We start from the raw sequence: 18,664 nt of genomic DNA, 5'->3' as shown, positions 1-18,664 counted from the left end.
TTGCATGAAAAATGTAAATCAATAAATAATTCTTTTTTACAGAGCTCTGAACTATGGTAGCATTGGTGTTGTCATAGGACATGAGATCACACATGGTTTTGATGATGTTGGTAAGTTAAATAGTACATTAAAAGGATGTCCTTAATGTTTATATTGGTTTAACCTCTAGTCACTGATATTAACATTTTTATTTCATAATTGCATAATGAGTATTTTATTTAATATTCCACATGTATTTATGATTGTGTAAAGGTCTTGACTGTTTGTTTGAGATAACTGTGACAGATGCAAAGTTAAAAGTTAATTGTATCTTGGCACCCAAAAAGACCTGTGGAGAAAAAATTTCTTCTGCATAAGAAGTACGTGGGAGATTCTTGATCTTGCAGTAATATTACCAATAACTTGTTCATAATCTCTAATTGAACTTATGCATGTTAATGATACTCTCCAATAAGAACAGGCCAGATTTGACATTTCTGCTTAAACAAATTATTAGACATAATTATTAAATTTCTTCAAGTGATCTAATTCTACAGGTCGTCAGAGTGATAAATATGGAAATCTTGCACAATGGTGGACAGAGGCTACAATACAGACATATATAAAAAAGTCACAGTGCTTCATGGATCAATATGATGCCTACCGTGTGCCTGAGCTGGATGACTTGCTCCATACCATTGTTCGGGTATGTGGGAGGAAATCATTTTCATTAATTGCATTATATGTTAAAGCTATTATCTACAGTTTTGCAGTAGTGTGAAGCTTTATAATCTTGAAACTCTTTTTCTTTACAAAGAGTCTGATACATTGAGTGCTTCCAGGTGTTCTACCAAGTTGTGTTTCCATTTGATGCACACTATTTCAGTAACCAACACAGCCATCTTCTTTGCTGTTGTGTGTACTGATTGCCTGGACTTCAGCCAGACTATGAACTACTGTTGGTCTCATTCTGTTATGTGTAGCCAGATTCAATTCCTGATACGTACTACATTCTTTGATGCTCTTTTGTTTTTTGGAGCTCAGACAGACATTCTGTGAAACACAAATTCTGTCAGTATTTTCTAGATGTATTGGACAGAATGGCTGGTGAGATCTTAAAAAATTCCTGAAGTCAACTACACCCTTTGATGCTCTTTTGTTTTTCAGAGCTTGCACAGATATTCTGTTAAACTCTGAGTCTCTTAGCATTTTCTGTATACAGTGGATGTAATGACCAGTGAGATCTTAAAAAGGTAAGTGCCAGACCCCAAGCATTATTTAAATTGAAACCTCATCCCTATTTATTAAGTTTTCCGAATATTATAGACTCCTTAATTATGCTGCTCCAGAAACTCATCGTATTTCACCTCATGATGATATTTGAGGAAATGATCAGCAACAATTTATTTGCTTGGTTGTTTTAGTCGGATGTGTCATTGATGTCCCATGCATCTCTGCTTGAGTATTTTGATGGTCTGCTTCATGTAAGACATACAACATTCACATGGAGTGTGATACACATTCAGCTTTCGGAGATGTAGATAATTTTTGACATTACAAAAATGATTTTTACTGTAGTGGGAGAGAGTGAAACACAATGTGTGCCTTCTTCCATAAGAGACTACTGGATATTGGCCCAGCACAAGGTAGATAAGTAATTTTTGGCTTCTCTTCCTCAATCTCAATCTCAACCACTTTCTCAGTTTATTAAGATATTGCCAGCAATCACAACCACCAAATGGGTAATAGCTGGTGTTAAGAAGTGATCCTGGCTATACACAGGGACATGAGACCAGATAGCTGAGTCACTCATCAAAATATGGTGGATAAAATGGAAATGAAAACTTGTCAGAACATCTAGAAGCACACCATTTATCCATCATGCTTAGTAAACCTGAGAGTTCACATAACTTCATTCATACACAAGTTGGATAAGGTCCACCAGAAGAGAAGTCAACTTCTCAGTACAGTGAGTTTTCTAACTAGGTGTTGAGATGAACACATTGTACTTATGTTTGGTAAAACCAAGCATCATACTAAAACACTGGGTGTAGATAGGATTATGTGCTATACAAGCCTGACTCTAGTATGAGAGATAATTTGTAACACTTCGTTAATACAAGACATCACTTCGTCAGAGCTCCTCAGTCTCCATTCTACATATAGTCTACATTCTCGGTAATATCATATGAACTGACTTTTTAATGTCATATTAGGAAGGAGTAGCATAGTACCAGTACTTGAATTATATCCAGCCTCTTTCTGGGCTAGTAGGACTGTATATTTCTTATATAGCTGAATACAGGTAAATTTGGGTAGAGACTGCACCTGCATGTGCAAGTGCAGGGTGAACTGCAATCTGTCTCCCTGGAACATGCATAAAGGGGCAGAGCAGTGGTTTGATTGTCACTAGGAGCTCCAATGTTAAGTGGGTATGGAGCGCCTTAGGGAAACATAGGTCCGGTCAGTAAGAAGGCCAATATCCACACAGTTCGTTTGATGGAAGATCTCGTCTGAGATATGAAAGAGGCTCTGTTGGTGACTACTGAGTGCTCTGGGTGCAGCCAATTGCAAATCATGGCTCATGTTGGTATGAACAACACCTGGAACTTGGGTGCTCAGTTCCTAAGGATGGCTGGCTACAATGGTGAAGGCAGCTAGTCTTGTACACTGCGTGGAAGCTTAGCTATTGTTTTGTAGTTTCACTGCCAGAAGTGAATATGGCCCTCTAGTTTGTAGCTGGGTGGAAGGCTCAGATGATTCTGTGATGATCCTGAGTGCAGATTTCTCAACTTTGAGTACTTGCAGTTGAACAGTGCCCCTAACTAACCAGGGCAGGTGCACTACAATCAGGTAGAGGCTTCTAGTGCATGTGGCATATGCATTTGAAGTTTTAATAATCTTCATTAATTAATAAATACAGCTGTTGGCATAGCAGATCAGAGGAAGAAAATGTTAATGCAAACACCAGGTTGGAATATCAACAATGTAAGGAAAAGATAGATTGCTTCCTGCAGTGAAGATGACACATTAAGTTGCAGACAGGCACAACTAAAAGACACTTACACATTGGCTTGTGGCCACAGCCTTCATCAGAAAAGGAATCACATGCACATGCCCCCCCCCCCCCCTCCTCCCACACACACATATTCATTTAAACAAGCAAGCACACCTCAGGCACACATGACTGTCATTTCCAGCAACTTTGACCAGGCCCAAGCTGCCAGAGGTGGCACTCAAGTGTATGTGAGGAAGGCTGTGGCTGGGAGCTAATGTGCAAGTGTCTTTCAGCAGTGCCAGCTTGCAACTTAATTGTGTCATCTTTACATTAAGTAGCAATCTATCTTTTCCTTACATTGTTGGAAATGATAATGTTGTATTAGTTAACTGCTGGGTAATCTATGGAAAGATTCCAGAACTAGTAATAATGACCACGTAGTAATAGAAACAAAAAGCTGGCTGAAAGAAGAAGCGAATAACACAAAAAATTAATATCTAATGGGACTGTGCATCACAATTATGGGGTGGACACTGGTGGTGAAAGTGTGTTTATAACCATAAATCTCTTATCTAAACATATTACATAAATGTGTGTGTGTATGTGTGTTCCATCTATCCTCCTAAACCACTGGACCAATTTCAACCACACTTGGTACACATATACCTCACTGTCAGGCAACAATCGATGTTGGGATAAGGACCACCTGCTTGTCAAAGGGTGGGGATGGAGCTGGAAAAGATGCATAGCCCATGACGTGTGAATTTCCAGATTTTACTCACCCAGTATTTGAGAATGAGAGCACTTAGTGACTTTCTACAAACTTTACCCATAATTTCAAACCTTTGAAAATTTTTTCACGCTATCAGCTTCTACAAAATGATGAAAAAACAAGTTTATCACCCATTATTCTTCTGCTGTTCATGCAGTAAAAGTACCACATGAGGCATAACATTATAATTCATTACTTTATTACTACTAATTTTATTTGTGACATGTTTTGTAGATAGTATGCTTATACACCACTGAATGTAACTGCAAAATCATATCATTTTACAATACATAGTTCACGATATGTGATATGACAAATGATGAGACACATGAAAAACTGCCACATCATGCATGACATGTAAATTTATTATTTCTGTGCTACAAACTCTATTTACAATAAATTTTGCAGACAACATCCACAAATATTTCTGAATGTATCCACAATAATATATCATTGTATGACACATAGTTAAGGAGATATGGCATCATAAACAGTGATATGTATGAAAAACTGCTGCATCATGCAGACAGTATCCACATATGCTGCTGAATGTACGCCAAAATTATATCACTGATGACCCATAGTTCAGGAGATGTAATGTCATAAACATTAAGCACAAGACGAGATGACACATGGACATACAGCTATAAATAAATACCTGGGCAAAAGTGGGTTTCTCCGCTAGTATATATATGAAGTATATATACATAAAGCAGAGTGTAAGTGGGTATGTATGTTATCTCCTTCCAAATTCCTGGATTTATTTCAATCAAATTTTGGCACAGAAACAGCAGGCCTTGCAAATATCAGCACTGTAGGATTTATAATGTCCTAGTTCCAATAGGAGCACAGATATGGGTCCCAGGCATATAGGCTGCCATGCAGAATGGGCATGTGTGGGAACAGTCTACATGTCAGGGGCAAGAAATGGTTTTTCAGGCTCCGATATGCATATTGTGTTGTAGTAGTACCAGCCTGCTTTATCAACATGCTTTGTATGGCAGACTGTATGTTAGGGACAAATAAATGCTTTTCAAGCCACTGATGTGTAGACTGCCATACATGGCAGGTGTGTTGTGGGAATAATACTGGCCTTCTTTATGGACCTGTAATGCAGGGGCTACACATGCCAATGAACATGACTGGGGACGCGTTGAGAGGGTCGGAGGAGGGATGGACAGAGTGATGGGGAAAAAGAAATGGACAGAGAGGGGGAAGGTGGGGGAGATGTGTCAGGGCAGGTCAAAGGTGTAGAGAGGTAGAGGGCAGGTGGGAAAGGAGGAGGGGACGTGGAAATGGAAAGGTAGACGGGGAGAAGATATGGTCAGAGGGAGGGGAGATGAAAATGGATAAACAGAGGGGGAGGAGGAGACGAAGAGACAGAGAGATTGGGGAGGAAGAAACTGACAGAAAGAGATGGGAGGATGAAGTGTAGAGACAGAGGGAGGAAGAGGTGGACACAGAGATGTGGAGATGGAAGTATGTTCAATCTATGTGGGAAATGCTCTGCAGGCGATGATGTGGGGTAAAAGTTAGTAACACAATAATATCTATTGAGATTATGAGATTAGTATGAATGGTGAATGGGAAGGAATTCTGATGATGAAATTAGTGCTAAAAGTGGGTCAAACTCTAATAACATGCTTTTATAGACCCCCTGCCTCAGAAACAGTAGTGGCAGAACATTTTAAGGGAAAAACTGGAGAAGGTTGTGGGTATGTTGGTACATTAGGGCAAAATTTCAACTCACTGGCTAAAAACATGGAGAGTCACGTGCCTCAGAAACAGGAGTGGCAGAACATTTCAGGGAAAAATTGGAGAAGGTTGTGGGTATATTGTTACATTAGGGCAGTACTGCAACTCACTAGCTAACGACACAGAGATTCATTTAATTTGGGCAGTTACTGTATTTACTCGACTCTAAGCCGCACTTTTTTCCGACTTTTGTAATCCAAAAAACCACGTGCGGCTTAGAATCGAGTGCAAAGTAAGCGGAAGTTCTGAAAAATGTTGGTAGGTGCCGGCGCAACTAGCTTCTGTCGTCTAATATATGTAGCACTACACAGTCATGCTTTGCGGGCACAAAGATACATAATGGCGCCAAAACCTATGCATCAGTAAATAAATTAAAATTCGTGTTTCCTGCTATCTCATTTAAATCCTGTTTACCTAATAAACTATGAAACTAGAGTGAAACAACAGCAAACATGGAAGTATATACATATAATGTCATGTTTATATTCATATTATTCTTATGCTGAATTGTCATACAGTCAGAAATGAAGCACGAATTTAAGATGACTCTAATTTCTGTGCAGAATGTAATGTACTAAAGAGGCGTCTGCAAAGATTTTCAAACGGAGAAAATTTTTTGCTAAACTCTCATTTGGAATAAATTCTATCATATACAGTCTATTATTTGGTTCTTGTTGATTATCATCAGAGAAAGCAGCAGTGTAAGTAACAACAAATAGCAGTCTCTTGCCATAGTTTCGCTAATGAGACAATTTTTAAAAAAAGCTGCGGTTGAGTGCACAATAGCAAACCGTGCCGCGAGCAGTGACAGGTCGTAAACACTCATTATCAGAATGCGACAAACAATGCATGACACACTACAATAATGCATTTTCAGCTTAGAGTGATGTAAACACTTATAACAAAGAGAACGGCACTTATCAGATCAAAGCAAAATAAGTAATTGATTGAAACGAGATGAAGCACTTGAAAAAGGAAGGGTACCCGTATAAATACGGACGGAGCGCCTGACACATGGTGATGGCTACTTGGTAAAGCTTAACTGTTAAGCTTACGACTCGAACCAAACTACTGTAGCTGTACCTTCATCCATTCGACCTCAATTGCATCTCATGTTACAATGGACCAACTGTGTTTCTATTTGGAGGGGCAGTCTAAAACTTTTCTCTCCCCTTGAATTTTGAATCTCAAATTTCAGGTGCGGCTTAGATTCAGGAAAAATTTTTTTCCTTGATTTCAAGTCTCATTTTTCAGGTGCGGCTTAGATTTGAGTAAATACGGCAGTAGCGACAGGAACTCGTGTGCATTGTTCTCAATGCCTCATTTGAAAATTATTATGAGCAGTTAATCAGAAATCAAACTTAAGAAGTAATTTCCTAGATCTCCTAGTTACCAACAGCCAAAATTTTTTGATTCCGTTGATACAGAACAGGGACTCAATGATCATAAGTCTGTTATAACGTCACTGTTGTAATGAACAGATCTTAGATTACCTGAGCAGCCTACATCAATCTTTCATTTCTGACACAGAATATGGAGAGTATAAATGAAAAATTTCAAGAGTATTTTACTATAATACCTTAACCAGAAATGTCCTGAACAAAGTTGTGAGGGGCCAGTAAGACCCACTGTAGCTCAATGTCTTTGTTAGAAAAGTACTCTACAGAAAAAGAGAATTTCACTGCATACTTAGATTTAGTCAAAGCCTTGCTGACAAACAAAAATTGATTAAACCAAAAGGAGTGTAAGGAGATCCACATGTGAAGTAATCAATGAATTTGAAAGTAAGGTTATGTTTATTGATTTTATGTTACATTACGTTAGTAAATGCATCAAAGTCATGTATCCACTCAGAGGCCATAATGACACCAACATTTGGGTGACAAAAAGAAGGCTGAGATACTCAGTCCCATTTACTGAAACTGTTTCACTGAGGGAGATCATACAACAGTTCCATCAGCAGATGTGCAAAATCATAGGCCTATATTACTGACATGAATCTGTTGTAGAGTTTTGGAACTCATTTGATGCTTACATCTTATGATCTTTCTGGAAACAGTACATGTCATCCATAGGAATAAATATGGGTTCCACAAACAACTAACTCGTGTAACATTCTGTTCATCCATGACACCCAGATGGCAGTAGATGCTTGCACCCCATTTGACACTATGTTCCTTGTCTTCTAGAAAGCATTTGTTACTGTTCCATACTGTTGCCTATGAAAAAAAAATACAAACAAACAGAATATCAGTCCAGCTTTGTATTTGCATTGAAGAGGTCTTAGCAAAGAGAATGTTTCATTTCATTAATAGAGAGAAAACTGCAGATATAAAAGTAGCTTTGGAAAACTATTACTGTTCACAATTTATGTAAATAATCTAGCCTGTAACACCAGAAACTCTACAAGATTGCTCACAGATGATTCTGTTGAGCATAGGGAAATCAAAATGCTAGAAAATTGTATTGACATTTAAGAAGACCTGCAGAGGATTTACACTTGGTACAGGGACTGGCTGTAATATTTATGTTAGGGATTGAGAACCCATGAGGTCAAGTTGCATGTGAAATCTTACTGACTTGGATGGATTACTAGTTTCAGCTAACAATGTAGGTATCTTCATATACCTACAATATAAAACAGTTTTTTCCTCATGTTAGCAACATGTAACACCTTAAAGAACTGCACAAAATATTACTGCATTATTCCAGAGTATATACTTGAATATAGTACGGAATACATACCATAAAACATTCTTGATTAGTGCTGGTGCCATTACTTTCATTCGGTTAATACTAGGCAGAATTCCAATATTCTACCTTGACTCCTGTGAAAGAAAGATGAGCAGTATACTGCTGCATCCATTTTCAATAAGCTACCACAAGAATTCAAAAATCTTAGCAGTTATTCACGTGCTTTCAAATTGAAACTGAAGAGTTTCCTCATGGGTCGCTCCTATTCTTTCAAGGAGTTCCTTGAAAAATTAAGCAATTCCTGTGTTGTACTGTTACACAAACTTATGGCTTGTCTTTTTTAGTGTTCATAAGCATTTTATTTTATCTGTTATTACTTTTATGTTGTAATTTCATGTACTGAGACATTCCATGACCTTGGAGACTTGCTCCTCAATTTTGGTCCTACGGAGTTAGATGTGTAAAATAAAAAAATAAAAAAAATGCTTTTCATCATTTGTGCCTAGTGTAATTGAACAATGGTCACGAAACTTAAAATATACATTCATGAATGTAATAGAGGGAAACATTCCATGTGGGAAAAATATATCTAAAAACAAAGATGATGTGACTTACCAAACAAAACACAAACATACACACAAAATTCAAGCTTTTGCAACCAACTGTTGCTTCTTCAGGGAAGAGGGAAGGAGAGGGAAAGACGAAAGGATGTGGGTTTTAAGGGAGAGGGTAAGGAGTCATTCCAATCCCGGGAGCGGAAAGACTTACCTTAGGGGGAAAAAAGGACAGGTATACACTCGCACACACACACACACACACACATATCCATCTGCACATACACAGACACAAGCAGACATTTGTAAAGGCAAAGAGTTTGGGCAGAGATGTCAGTCGAGGCGGAAGTACTGAGGCAAAAATGTTGTTGAAAGACAGGTGAGGTATGAGTGGCGGCAACTTGAAATTAGCAGAGGTTGAGACCTGGCAGATAACGAGAGGAGAGGATATATTGAAGGGCAAGTTCCCATCTCCGGAGTTCTGACAAGTTGGTGTTAGTGGGAAGTATCCAGATAACCCAGACGGTGTAACACTGTGCCAAGATGTGCTGGCCGTGCACCAAGGCATGTTTAGCCACAGGGAGATCCTCATTACCAACAAACACTGTCTGCCTGTGTCTATTCATGCGAATGGACAGTTTGTTGCTGGTCATTCCCACATAGAAAGCTTCACAGTGTAGGCAGGTCAGTTGGTAAATCACGTGGGTGCTTTCACACGTGGCTCTGCCTTTGATTGTGTACACCTTCTGGGTTACAGGACTGGAGCAGGTGGTGGTGGGAGGGTGCATGGGACAGGTTTTACACCGGGGGCGGTTACAAGGGTAGGAGCCAGAGGGTAGGGAAGGTGGTTTGGGGATTTCATAGGGATGAACTAAGAGGTTACAAAGGTTAGGTGGATGGCGGGAAGACACTCTTGGTGGAGTGGGGAGGATTTCATGAAGGATGGATCTCATTTCAGGGCAAAATTTGAGGAAGTTGTATCCCTGCTGGAGAGCCACATTCAGAGCCTGATCCAGTCCCGGAAAGTATCCTGTCACAAGTGGAGCACTTTTGTGGTTCTTCTGTGGGAGGTTCTGGATTTGAGGGGATGAGGAAGTGGCTCTGGTTATTTGCTTCTGTACCAGGTCGGGAGGGTAGTTGCGGGATGCGAAAGCTGTTTTCAGGTTGTTGGTGTAATGGTTCAGGGATTCCAGACTCGAGCAGATTTGTTTGCAACGAAGGCCTAGGCTGTAGGGAAGAGACCGTTTGATGTGGAATGGGTGGCAGCTGTCATAATGGAGGTACTGTTGCTTGTTGGTGGGTTTGATGTGGACGGACGTGTGAAGCTGGCCATTGGACAGATGGAGGTCAACGTCAAGGAAGGAGTAGGACCAGGTGAATCTGATGGAACCAAAGGAGTTGAGGTTGGAGAGGAAATTCTGGAGTTGTTCTTCACTGTGAGTCCAGATCATGATGATGTCATCAATAAATCTGTACCAAACTTTGGGTCTGCAGGCCTGAGTAACCAAGAAGGCTTCCTTTAAGCGACCCATGAATAGGTTGGCGTACGAGGGGGCCATCCTGGCACCCATGGCTGTTCCCTTTAATTGTTGGTATGTCTGGCCTGCAAAAGTGAAGAAGTTGTGGGTCAGGATGAAGCTGGCTAAGGTAATGAGGAAAGAGGTTTTAGGTAGGGTGGCAGGTGATGGGCATGAAAGGAAGTGCTCCATTGCAGTGAGGCCCTGGACGTGCGGAAATTTGTGTATAAGGAAGTGGCATCAATGGTTACAAGAATGGTTTCCAGGGGTAACAGATTGGGTAAGGATTCCAGGCGTTCGAGAAAGTGGTTGGTGTCTTTGATGAAGGATGGGAGACTGCATGAATGGGTTGAAGGTGTTGATCTCTGCCCAAATTCTTTGCCTTTACAAATGCCTGCTTGTGTCTGTGTATGTGCGGATGGATATATATGTGTGTGTGTGTGTGTGTGTGTGTGTGTGTGTGTGTGTGTGTGTGTGTGTGTGTGTGTGTACCTGTCCTTTTGTCCCCCTAAAATATACATTTATATAGAAAGGAGGCAGTAAAAATAAAAAAAAACAATATTTGTGTAAGGAACTGCCCACTAAAATAACTAAATGTAAAAGCTATTGTCTCACTAAAGGCATTACACCATTAAAAACTGGTAACTGGCACTATAAAACAAAGGAAAATCCATGATGGAATGACAATATAACAAAAAGGATAGATTGCTACTCACCATATAGTGGAGATGTTGAATCATTGACAGGCACAACAAAAACACCGCTACATACTTAAGCTTTCAGCCAAAAGGCTTTGTTGTACAGTAGATACCACCCCTCCCTCCCTCTGATGCACACACACACACACACACACACACACACACACACACACACACACACACACACACACACACACACACACACACACACACAGACTCCTTACCCTCTCCCTTAAAACCCACATCCTTTCGTCTTTCCCTCTCCTTCCCCCTTTCCTGATGAAGAAACCGTGGGTTGTGAAAGCTTGAAATTTATGCGTCTGTTTGTGTTTGATAGTATTCACAAGTGTGGTCAGTACTGTGGTGAAATGGGAACCAACAGCCACTAGGTTTTGACGCATTGCTTGAGGCTATGTAAAGCTTGAGGATATGTATATGCTAAATTGTGCATTTCTTCAACATTGTAATGAGCCTCAGCTCCCATACTATTCACATGTACTATGTTACGGCAATGTGTATATGATGATATTTGTTTTGATCTCTGTACTTTCAAATTTATACATAATTACTTGGGCTTGTGACTGATCTTGCAGCCAATGTGCAGCACAAGGAAAATTTCAGAATACAAGTGTCCTTGGGTTGAGTCTGCAGTTCTATTGACGCACTGTCACAGAAGTGACCTGCTAGCTAACCTCTCTAGTGGACAGTATAGAACACCTTCAGCTCTGAACCCTTAGTACTACAGATATAAATTTACGTATGATGACTTCACACTTTCCACACTCATATTCTTTTCTGTCATATGTGGATTTGTTGTAGGTGCTGTGGATACAGGCAGTGCTCAGTGAGGAAATCATGCCTTGACTAGAAGAGACAAGACTAATGTTTAATCTTTCTCTCATGTTGTGAATACTTCTTAGACTAGACAGCTATCATCAGATACATTCAAGTTCCTCTTCCACGCTTTGAATATCCAGCACTCCAGCCAGATTTTGTCTCAAATTCTATTGCTACTAATTCTTTCAACTCTTTCCAGTCACGTCTTTCTAGCTTAGTGGCTGGCAAAGTATCTGAGAAATTTATCCAGTGAGTATATCCATATGATGACTAGCAGCAAGTCATCTGCTACGACATTAAAATCCCCAATCAGCCTTAGGAGCACACACCTCTGTGCATATCACAAGGTTCCTACCTATGCCTCGCACAGCAAAGATGATGTGGTCACAGACTGGTCATGAAGTTCACAGTGGTAGTTAATATGGTATTTTGGTAGCCCCTGATCACTGGCAGTGGGAGTCTGTATGTGTAGGTGTCTATTCAGGCCACTTTGTGCATTACTTACTGGCTTTTGTTTCTGCCAGGCTGACATAATGGAAATTTAATGTAATCAAAATGAACTAAATATCAACAGCTCAATTGTCAGTTATATGTGTATCTCTTTACCTTCTGGCTGAGTTTCAACTTTTCCCTTTAACATCATACACACCATTTTCATGACAGCAGTACAGAAGTTGTTTTTACTATACAACCACTAAACATGATCAAATACCTCCTTTGCTTCATTCTTTAGTGCAGCCTTGGAGTTTTTTGACACCCCCATGAACAGTTCATCTGATTATGATACAACTGCGTAACTTTTCTTGTCCCCATTTGGCAGACCAATGAGTGGCTCAGTGTAGACATCCGAGATTATAGGCTGATGGATTGATTCTTGTGGGCATATATTTACTAGCTTATGGTTTGCTGCTATACATCCAGACACCTGACCCTTACAGTGGTTATAAGGGCTGTGATAAAGTTCATTCGGTATCTGGAGATTCCAAAATTGTGCAAACATTATACACTACCATGGACTGTCAAAGATGCTGTGATGTCTGTTATGATAGCATGTAAATATTTACTTGATGAGGTGATAACTATCCTTTGCATCTGATTTTTCACACCATCAATTGAACATCCCTTCCTGAAATCTAGCTGGCACTGACTGAGGTCACCTCCACTGTAAAAATCTCATGTATGCAGTTATTACTGCATTCTTTAGTCAGATAGTTGATGATGACAGCTTACCTACAATTTGACAAATGGATATGTTTATCCCTATCTGGAAAGGTTAAGGAGATGTGGGTAAGTGCTTCAGCTGTTGCTCAGTCCATTTGCTCTCCCAAATTGTGAAACCTCTTGAGCAGAGTTATAACAAAGATCTACAAAATATTGTCTAGATTTCTTCAAACCTGTGTGGTCTTGTCAAGGGCCTCAACATCAGATGCAGTTTATGCAGCCTACCTGCCAGTATAGAAACACTGTGAGAAAAAAGTAGCCATTACACCTGCAATATCTGACCGCCAAGAAAGATTTTGACAGGGCCCTCATGTGCTCACCTGGAAAGCGCTTTATGGTGGAAGGTTTGGGAGAGGGGACCAAACAGTGAGGTCCCATCAGAGAAGGGAAGGATGGGGAAGCAAATCAGCCATGTCCCTTCGAAAGAACCATCCTGGCATTTGCCTGGAGTGATTTAGGGAAATCATGGAAAACCTCAATCAGGATGGTTGGACATGCGTTTGAACCATTGTTCTCCCGAATGCGAATCCAGTGTGCTAACCACTGCACCACCTTGCTCAGTAGCACTTTATGACTGCAATATCTGTTACTATGACATTTCTAGTGCTGCTCACCACTCAGATGGGATATAATCTCCTTATAATAATAATAATAATAATAATAATAATAATTAATAATAAAGAAGAGAAAAAGGAAAAAAAGGATGGTGTGCAGGCTGGATTATCATTCCACCTATCCACTGTGTTTATGGATGTAGTGACAGCACAGCTGCAGGTATTCCCCCTCATTGTATGATTGTATATTCACTGTGTTCCTTGTTAACTGAACCCTTCAAGACCTCAGAAGTCATACTCAGAACTGGAAGAATCATTCAAACAATAACAAACTGAGGTAAAAAAAAGAGAGCTATCTGGAATCTGCTCTGTGTTTAACTGGTGATTTTGGTGACAAAAGCAGCAAAAAGTAGGCTTACTTTGCACACTTCTATTCTTTCATAACGTATGGAATAAGTTTCTGGGTCAGTTCCACACACAGCTGCTAACTATTTACAGCACAGAAATGTGCCATTAGGATATATGTTGTCCATCCTCAAACTTGGTGCAAACAAATGTTTGAAAAATATAAAATACTAACAACAACTTTACAATAAATTTACTGTCTTATGAATCAGGCACTGTTTGAAAATAATAGCAGTGTTCATAAATGTAGCACTATGAACAAAAATAACCTCAACTATCCAGAACTTGACCTTGCTCTTGCATAGAAAGGAGTGAAGAATGTAACGATAGAAATATATGCCCAACTCTCTTGTGAATTAAAGATGATCTTAAGTTCTAATTCCTGTTCTATTTGTGCCGTGTGTGTGTGTGTGTGTGTGTGTGTGTGTGTGTGTGTGTGTGTGTGTGTGTGCATGCCCACACACTCGCGCTATATGGCTCTTATCATATCCTTTTCACAATGTGTGTATTTATTTGTATACACATCAGATTGTGACACTGACTGTGATTAAATTCTAAGGATCGATTATAACTAAGTGAAACAAATAAATCACACAAATAAAGTATGAAGATGTGTTATCATAGCTGTTAATTTTTTTAATAAGTTTCTGTATTCTAATTAGTGCTTAATGATACATAACATAGAAAACCTATAATCAAAGAGCTGTAAATGTCTACAGACAAGGAACAAAAGAAAATAAATGTTAATATTTTTTTCACCTAAAGGAAAGTTCATCACTTATCCCTGTTTCTTCACAGATGAATGGTGTGACCACATTAGGTGAAAATATAGCTGACAATGGAGGCCTCCGTCAAGCATATCATGCGTATCGCAGTTATGTGGAAAGGAACGGACCTGAGCCACGGCTACCTGGCCTCGAGCAATTCACTCCAGACCAAATGTTCTTTCTTGGATTTGCAACAGTAAGTAGAAACTGAAAAAAAAAAGAAAAAAAAGCATTATAATACGTTTTGTGCTCATATAAAATTGTAACATGTCATTGTACACTGAAATGAGAAACGATCTGCCACCCATCGCCCACAGTGGTATTCTGCCATGCACCAAACCTACACAATATCCTCGTCTATCTCTACACAACCTATGCTCCCAAACTCTTGTCTCACAGCTCATATCACTGTAACCGACCTCGATGCAAGACCTCTCCCATACATCCTTCTCCTCCTCCTCCTCCTCCACCACCACCACCACCACCACCACCACCACCACCACCATCATCACAATCTGTGCCATATGATTCCTTCCCAACAACACCAGCTTTTCTGAATTGCACATGTGAGAACTCTCGCTGCAGTATATTCTATGTTCCCATAACCCTCCTGTCCTTAATTTTTATTACTCATTTCCTGTTCCCATTCCAGCACTACACAGCCTTCTATTCCACCAATGATCCTAGTCTTTTTATTTCTCCCCTTTTCCACCTTCCCCCCTCTCCCCTGCCCTCCGCCTAACCTCCTGACCGCACATAGCTGTCCAACCCTCACCCCCCCCCCCCCCTCACCCCTGCATGCTCCTCAGCAGCACTTTATCGTGCCACACCCCTACACTGCTATCCCTACCCCTCCCTGTCTCAGCCTCCTCCTTACCCCCCACCCAGCCGCCTGTCCCATCATGTGCTGTGTTGGCTGAATTATTTTGCGACAGTCTTTTTCTTGTACCTATCTGTGACACATCATCTCCACTATATGGTGAGCAGCAACTACCCTTTTCATAATATTGTTACATTCCATCCTGGATTTTTCACTGTTTAATATGAAATAGGAGTAATTAAAATGATTGAAACATGAAAAGTACCAGCAAATTTCATAAAACAGTGTATGAGGGAGGATTGAAAAGTAACTCACACTAATTTTTTTATCGCCTGTTATAGCAGCTGGAATGTTGAACTTTCACAACCATACAGTTTGAACTTTACACTGCAGAGGGTATTTTGTTTTCATATGCAGATCTAGTGAGAGAAGTCTGAACTACAAAGCAAACATGATGTGGTTGTTGCTCTCATTAACTCGTGAAGAGTGGTGAAGTGTAGTTCAAGATATGTGGGCCAAAGGGAATAAACTGTGCGAAATTCATAGAGATGTGTGGCATGTATGGGGATGATTGTATGGACTGCAGGTGGTGCGCATTCTTCCAAGAGGGCCATGTGAACCTGATTCACCATGCTCCAGGCAGTGGGTAACAGCTGCAATCATGCAGAGTGTTTGAGCCATTGAGGCAGCAACTTTGAATGATTGGTGTGTGCAGTTGCGAACCTTATAACAGTTTTTCAACATTTCCTATGGTGTGGTGTACAGTCTCATTCATGGTGCATTGAAATTTATTGAAGTTAGTGTTCACTGGATGCCTAAGAACCTGACAGACAATGACAAGGGCCAACCAACAATGGCAGGCTTGTATCACTTTATGCATTCAGCCACAGAAGGGCGACACTTTATGAAAGGATTCATCACTGGTGATGAGGCACAGGCATTCCACTACACACGCAAAACCAAGCAGGCCTCTATGGAGTGGGAATACACTGATTTCACAATATGAAAAAAATTCAAAGTGACCAAATCTGCTACGAAATTGTTTGTGACAGTGTTCTGAGATATGCCTGGTGTGTTACTGGTGGACCTTGCTGAACACAAGAGCACTGTGAATGTTACAGCCCCCACACAAACTTTGGTTCAGGTGAGTCACACACTTTGTGACAAACTCCACAACATTAATGCCAATGATGTCAAACTTCTTAATCACAATGCTTGCCCCATGTTCCTGTTCTTGTTCATGAGAAAATTGTACAATTTGGGTGAGAGTTGCTCCCACCTCCACCATATGGTCTAGACATTGCACCACTGGATTTTCATCTATTTGGTCCCATGAAGAAATTCCTGCCCAGCCAACACTTTGCAACAGATGAGGAAATGAAATCAGCAGTCCACAGATGGCTAGACTCCAACCAAATGGACTTCTACAAACAGGGCATGTTGAAACTGGTACCATGTTGGGAGAAATGTGTGGAGAATGTTGGTGACTGGGAAAGGAGGTGAATTCATTTGTGATTTTTTTGTTTTGTTACCTATTAAACTGTTTGGTAGTAAAATTATTGTGTGTTACTTTCCAATCTTCTCTTGTAAAAGACTTTTTCACACATACCTATACTTGAAATACTTGTATTGTCTCACTGGAGATTTGATACAGGCATAAGTAAAAAAGATATTTAATTACAGCTCTCAGAACCAGAGGTTCCTTCACTGGCAAAATAGAATAAAAAGTTAGTAGTAATTGGACTGTTGAGGGTTGGACCAGTTTTCCACTTACAATGCTGTCTAGCTGCAGAATGCCACATGTGTGAGCCCCCTTCATTTAAATTAGAAGGTGTATCAGAAATACTGTTTATTTTTATTAACTGGTTCTTTATCTGACATCATCTGGTTACATATTCATCCCACTCTTATACTAGATAGCAACAGGAATGAATGTGTGTATCGTATTAAAACATACTTATTTTATTTACATGTTTAAAAAGTATAAATACTGTGCACAAATTGTAAATACCATATATTTGAGACTTATATGAGACTTTCCAGTTCATTTTACCGATTTTTATATGTCCTACATTGGAAAGGAGAGAATTACAAAAGGCAAAGAAATGTTGCAGTTTCATTAGTTTCATACTGTAAATGTGAATGTTGTAAGTAATTGAGATAGAACTCTATCATATTGTATGCATTTTCTTTCTAGGTATGGTGTGAATCTACAACTAGCGAGTCTCTCCTTCAAGAAGTGTTGTCTGACCCACACAGCCCACACAAGTATCGAGTCAGAGGTACCTTAGCTAATTCTGAAGATTTTTCTAGAGTCTGGAAATGCCCACAAGGCTCACCGATGAATCCCAAAGATAAATGCCTTTTATGGTAGCTTTATAGCACACATGTCATGGGCTTACGATTTGTTGCATATTGTCATGAATCACTAGCACTAGTTTGCTTGTAGGTTGTACAGTCTGTCAAAATCTGTAAATGAAAATCTACAGAAGTGACAAAACATGATTATTGACTGTACAGACACAATCAATTAATAACCCATATCAGTATTGGCACAGTTCCACGCACACTTGTACAAATTCACAGAGACATCGACATTAGTCTGTTGAAATGATCAACAGCATTATTTTATTGTGTGTATATATAAACGGTTTTTAATAAAGTTACTTTTTTATATAAATATAATTTTCCCAATTTCTGTCATCCTATAAACAATAAGCACCTATTCCATGTTATTTTTTCCCTTGTCTGTTGTTTTATAACAATACATCTCCTGTAAATGTCAATATTTGTTTGATCTTTCTTCTCTCCACAAAGAGGGTATATATATGTTCCAAATACTTCCATCTGATGTGTTACTTTACATGTATGTCATTGGCAGCACTGTTTAAACAACTGATTAAATGTGTGCACCTCTTCTAGCCTTTTGACATAAGTGCTAACCTCCATTTTTGAGTTCAAAGTCATCAAATGTTTGATGATTGACAGTTTTGTGTAAGTTACAATTACATTTGCCCTGACACGATTTCATAAAAAGTCATGGTGCCATCGACCAAGATTATTATGAGATGTTTAATTGTAGCAAAAGGGGAA

The 18,664-nt window shown here is 39.7% G+C and overlaps 1 protein-coding gene across 2 annotated transcripts in view; it reads left to right on the top strand.

The window, feature by feature from the left end:
• Positions 1-18,357, top strand: part of LOC126354832 (neprilysin-4-like) — a 141,982-nt gene extending 123,625 nt beyond the window's left edge. Inside the window, exons 16-19 of one of the 2 annotated variants that reach the window (XM_050004780.1) lie at positions 43-110; positions 537-685; positions 14,783-14,947; positions 17,769-18,357. In XM_050004780.1, coding sequence (XP_049860737.1) covers positions 43-110; positions 537-685; positions 14,783-14,947; positions 17,769-17,945 — 559 coding nt within the window. In that variant the 3' untranslated portion in view covers positions 17,946-18,357. The remainder of the gene's footprint in view (positions 1-42; positions 111-536; positions 686-14,782; positions 14,948-17,768) is intronic. The other variant, XM_050004779.1, reaches the window with a different exon arrangement.
• The last annotated feature ends 307 nt before the right edge of the window (positions 18,358-18,664 follow it).

This window comes from Schistocerca gregaria, chromosome 3, assembly GCF_023897955.1.
Source record: "Schistocerca gregaria isolate iqSchGreg1 chromosome 3, iqSchGreg1.2, whole genome shotgun sequence".
Classification (NCBI taxonomy): domain Eukaryota; kingdom Metazoa; phylum Arthropoda; class Insecta; order Orthoptera; family Acrididae; genus Schistocerca; species Schistocerca gregaria.
Note: the sequence above shows the minus strand (reverse complement) of the source record. Positions and strands in the feature narration are given on the sequence as shown.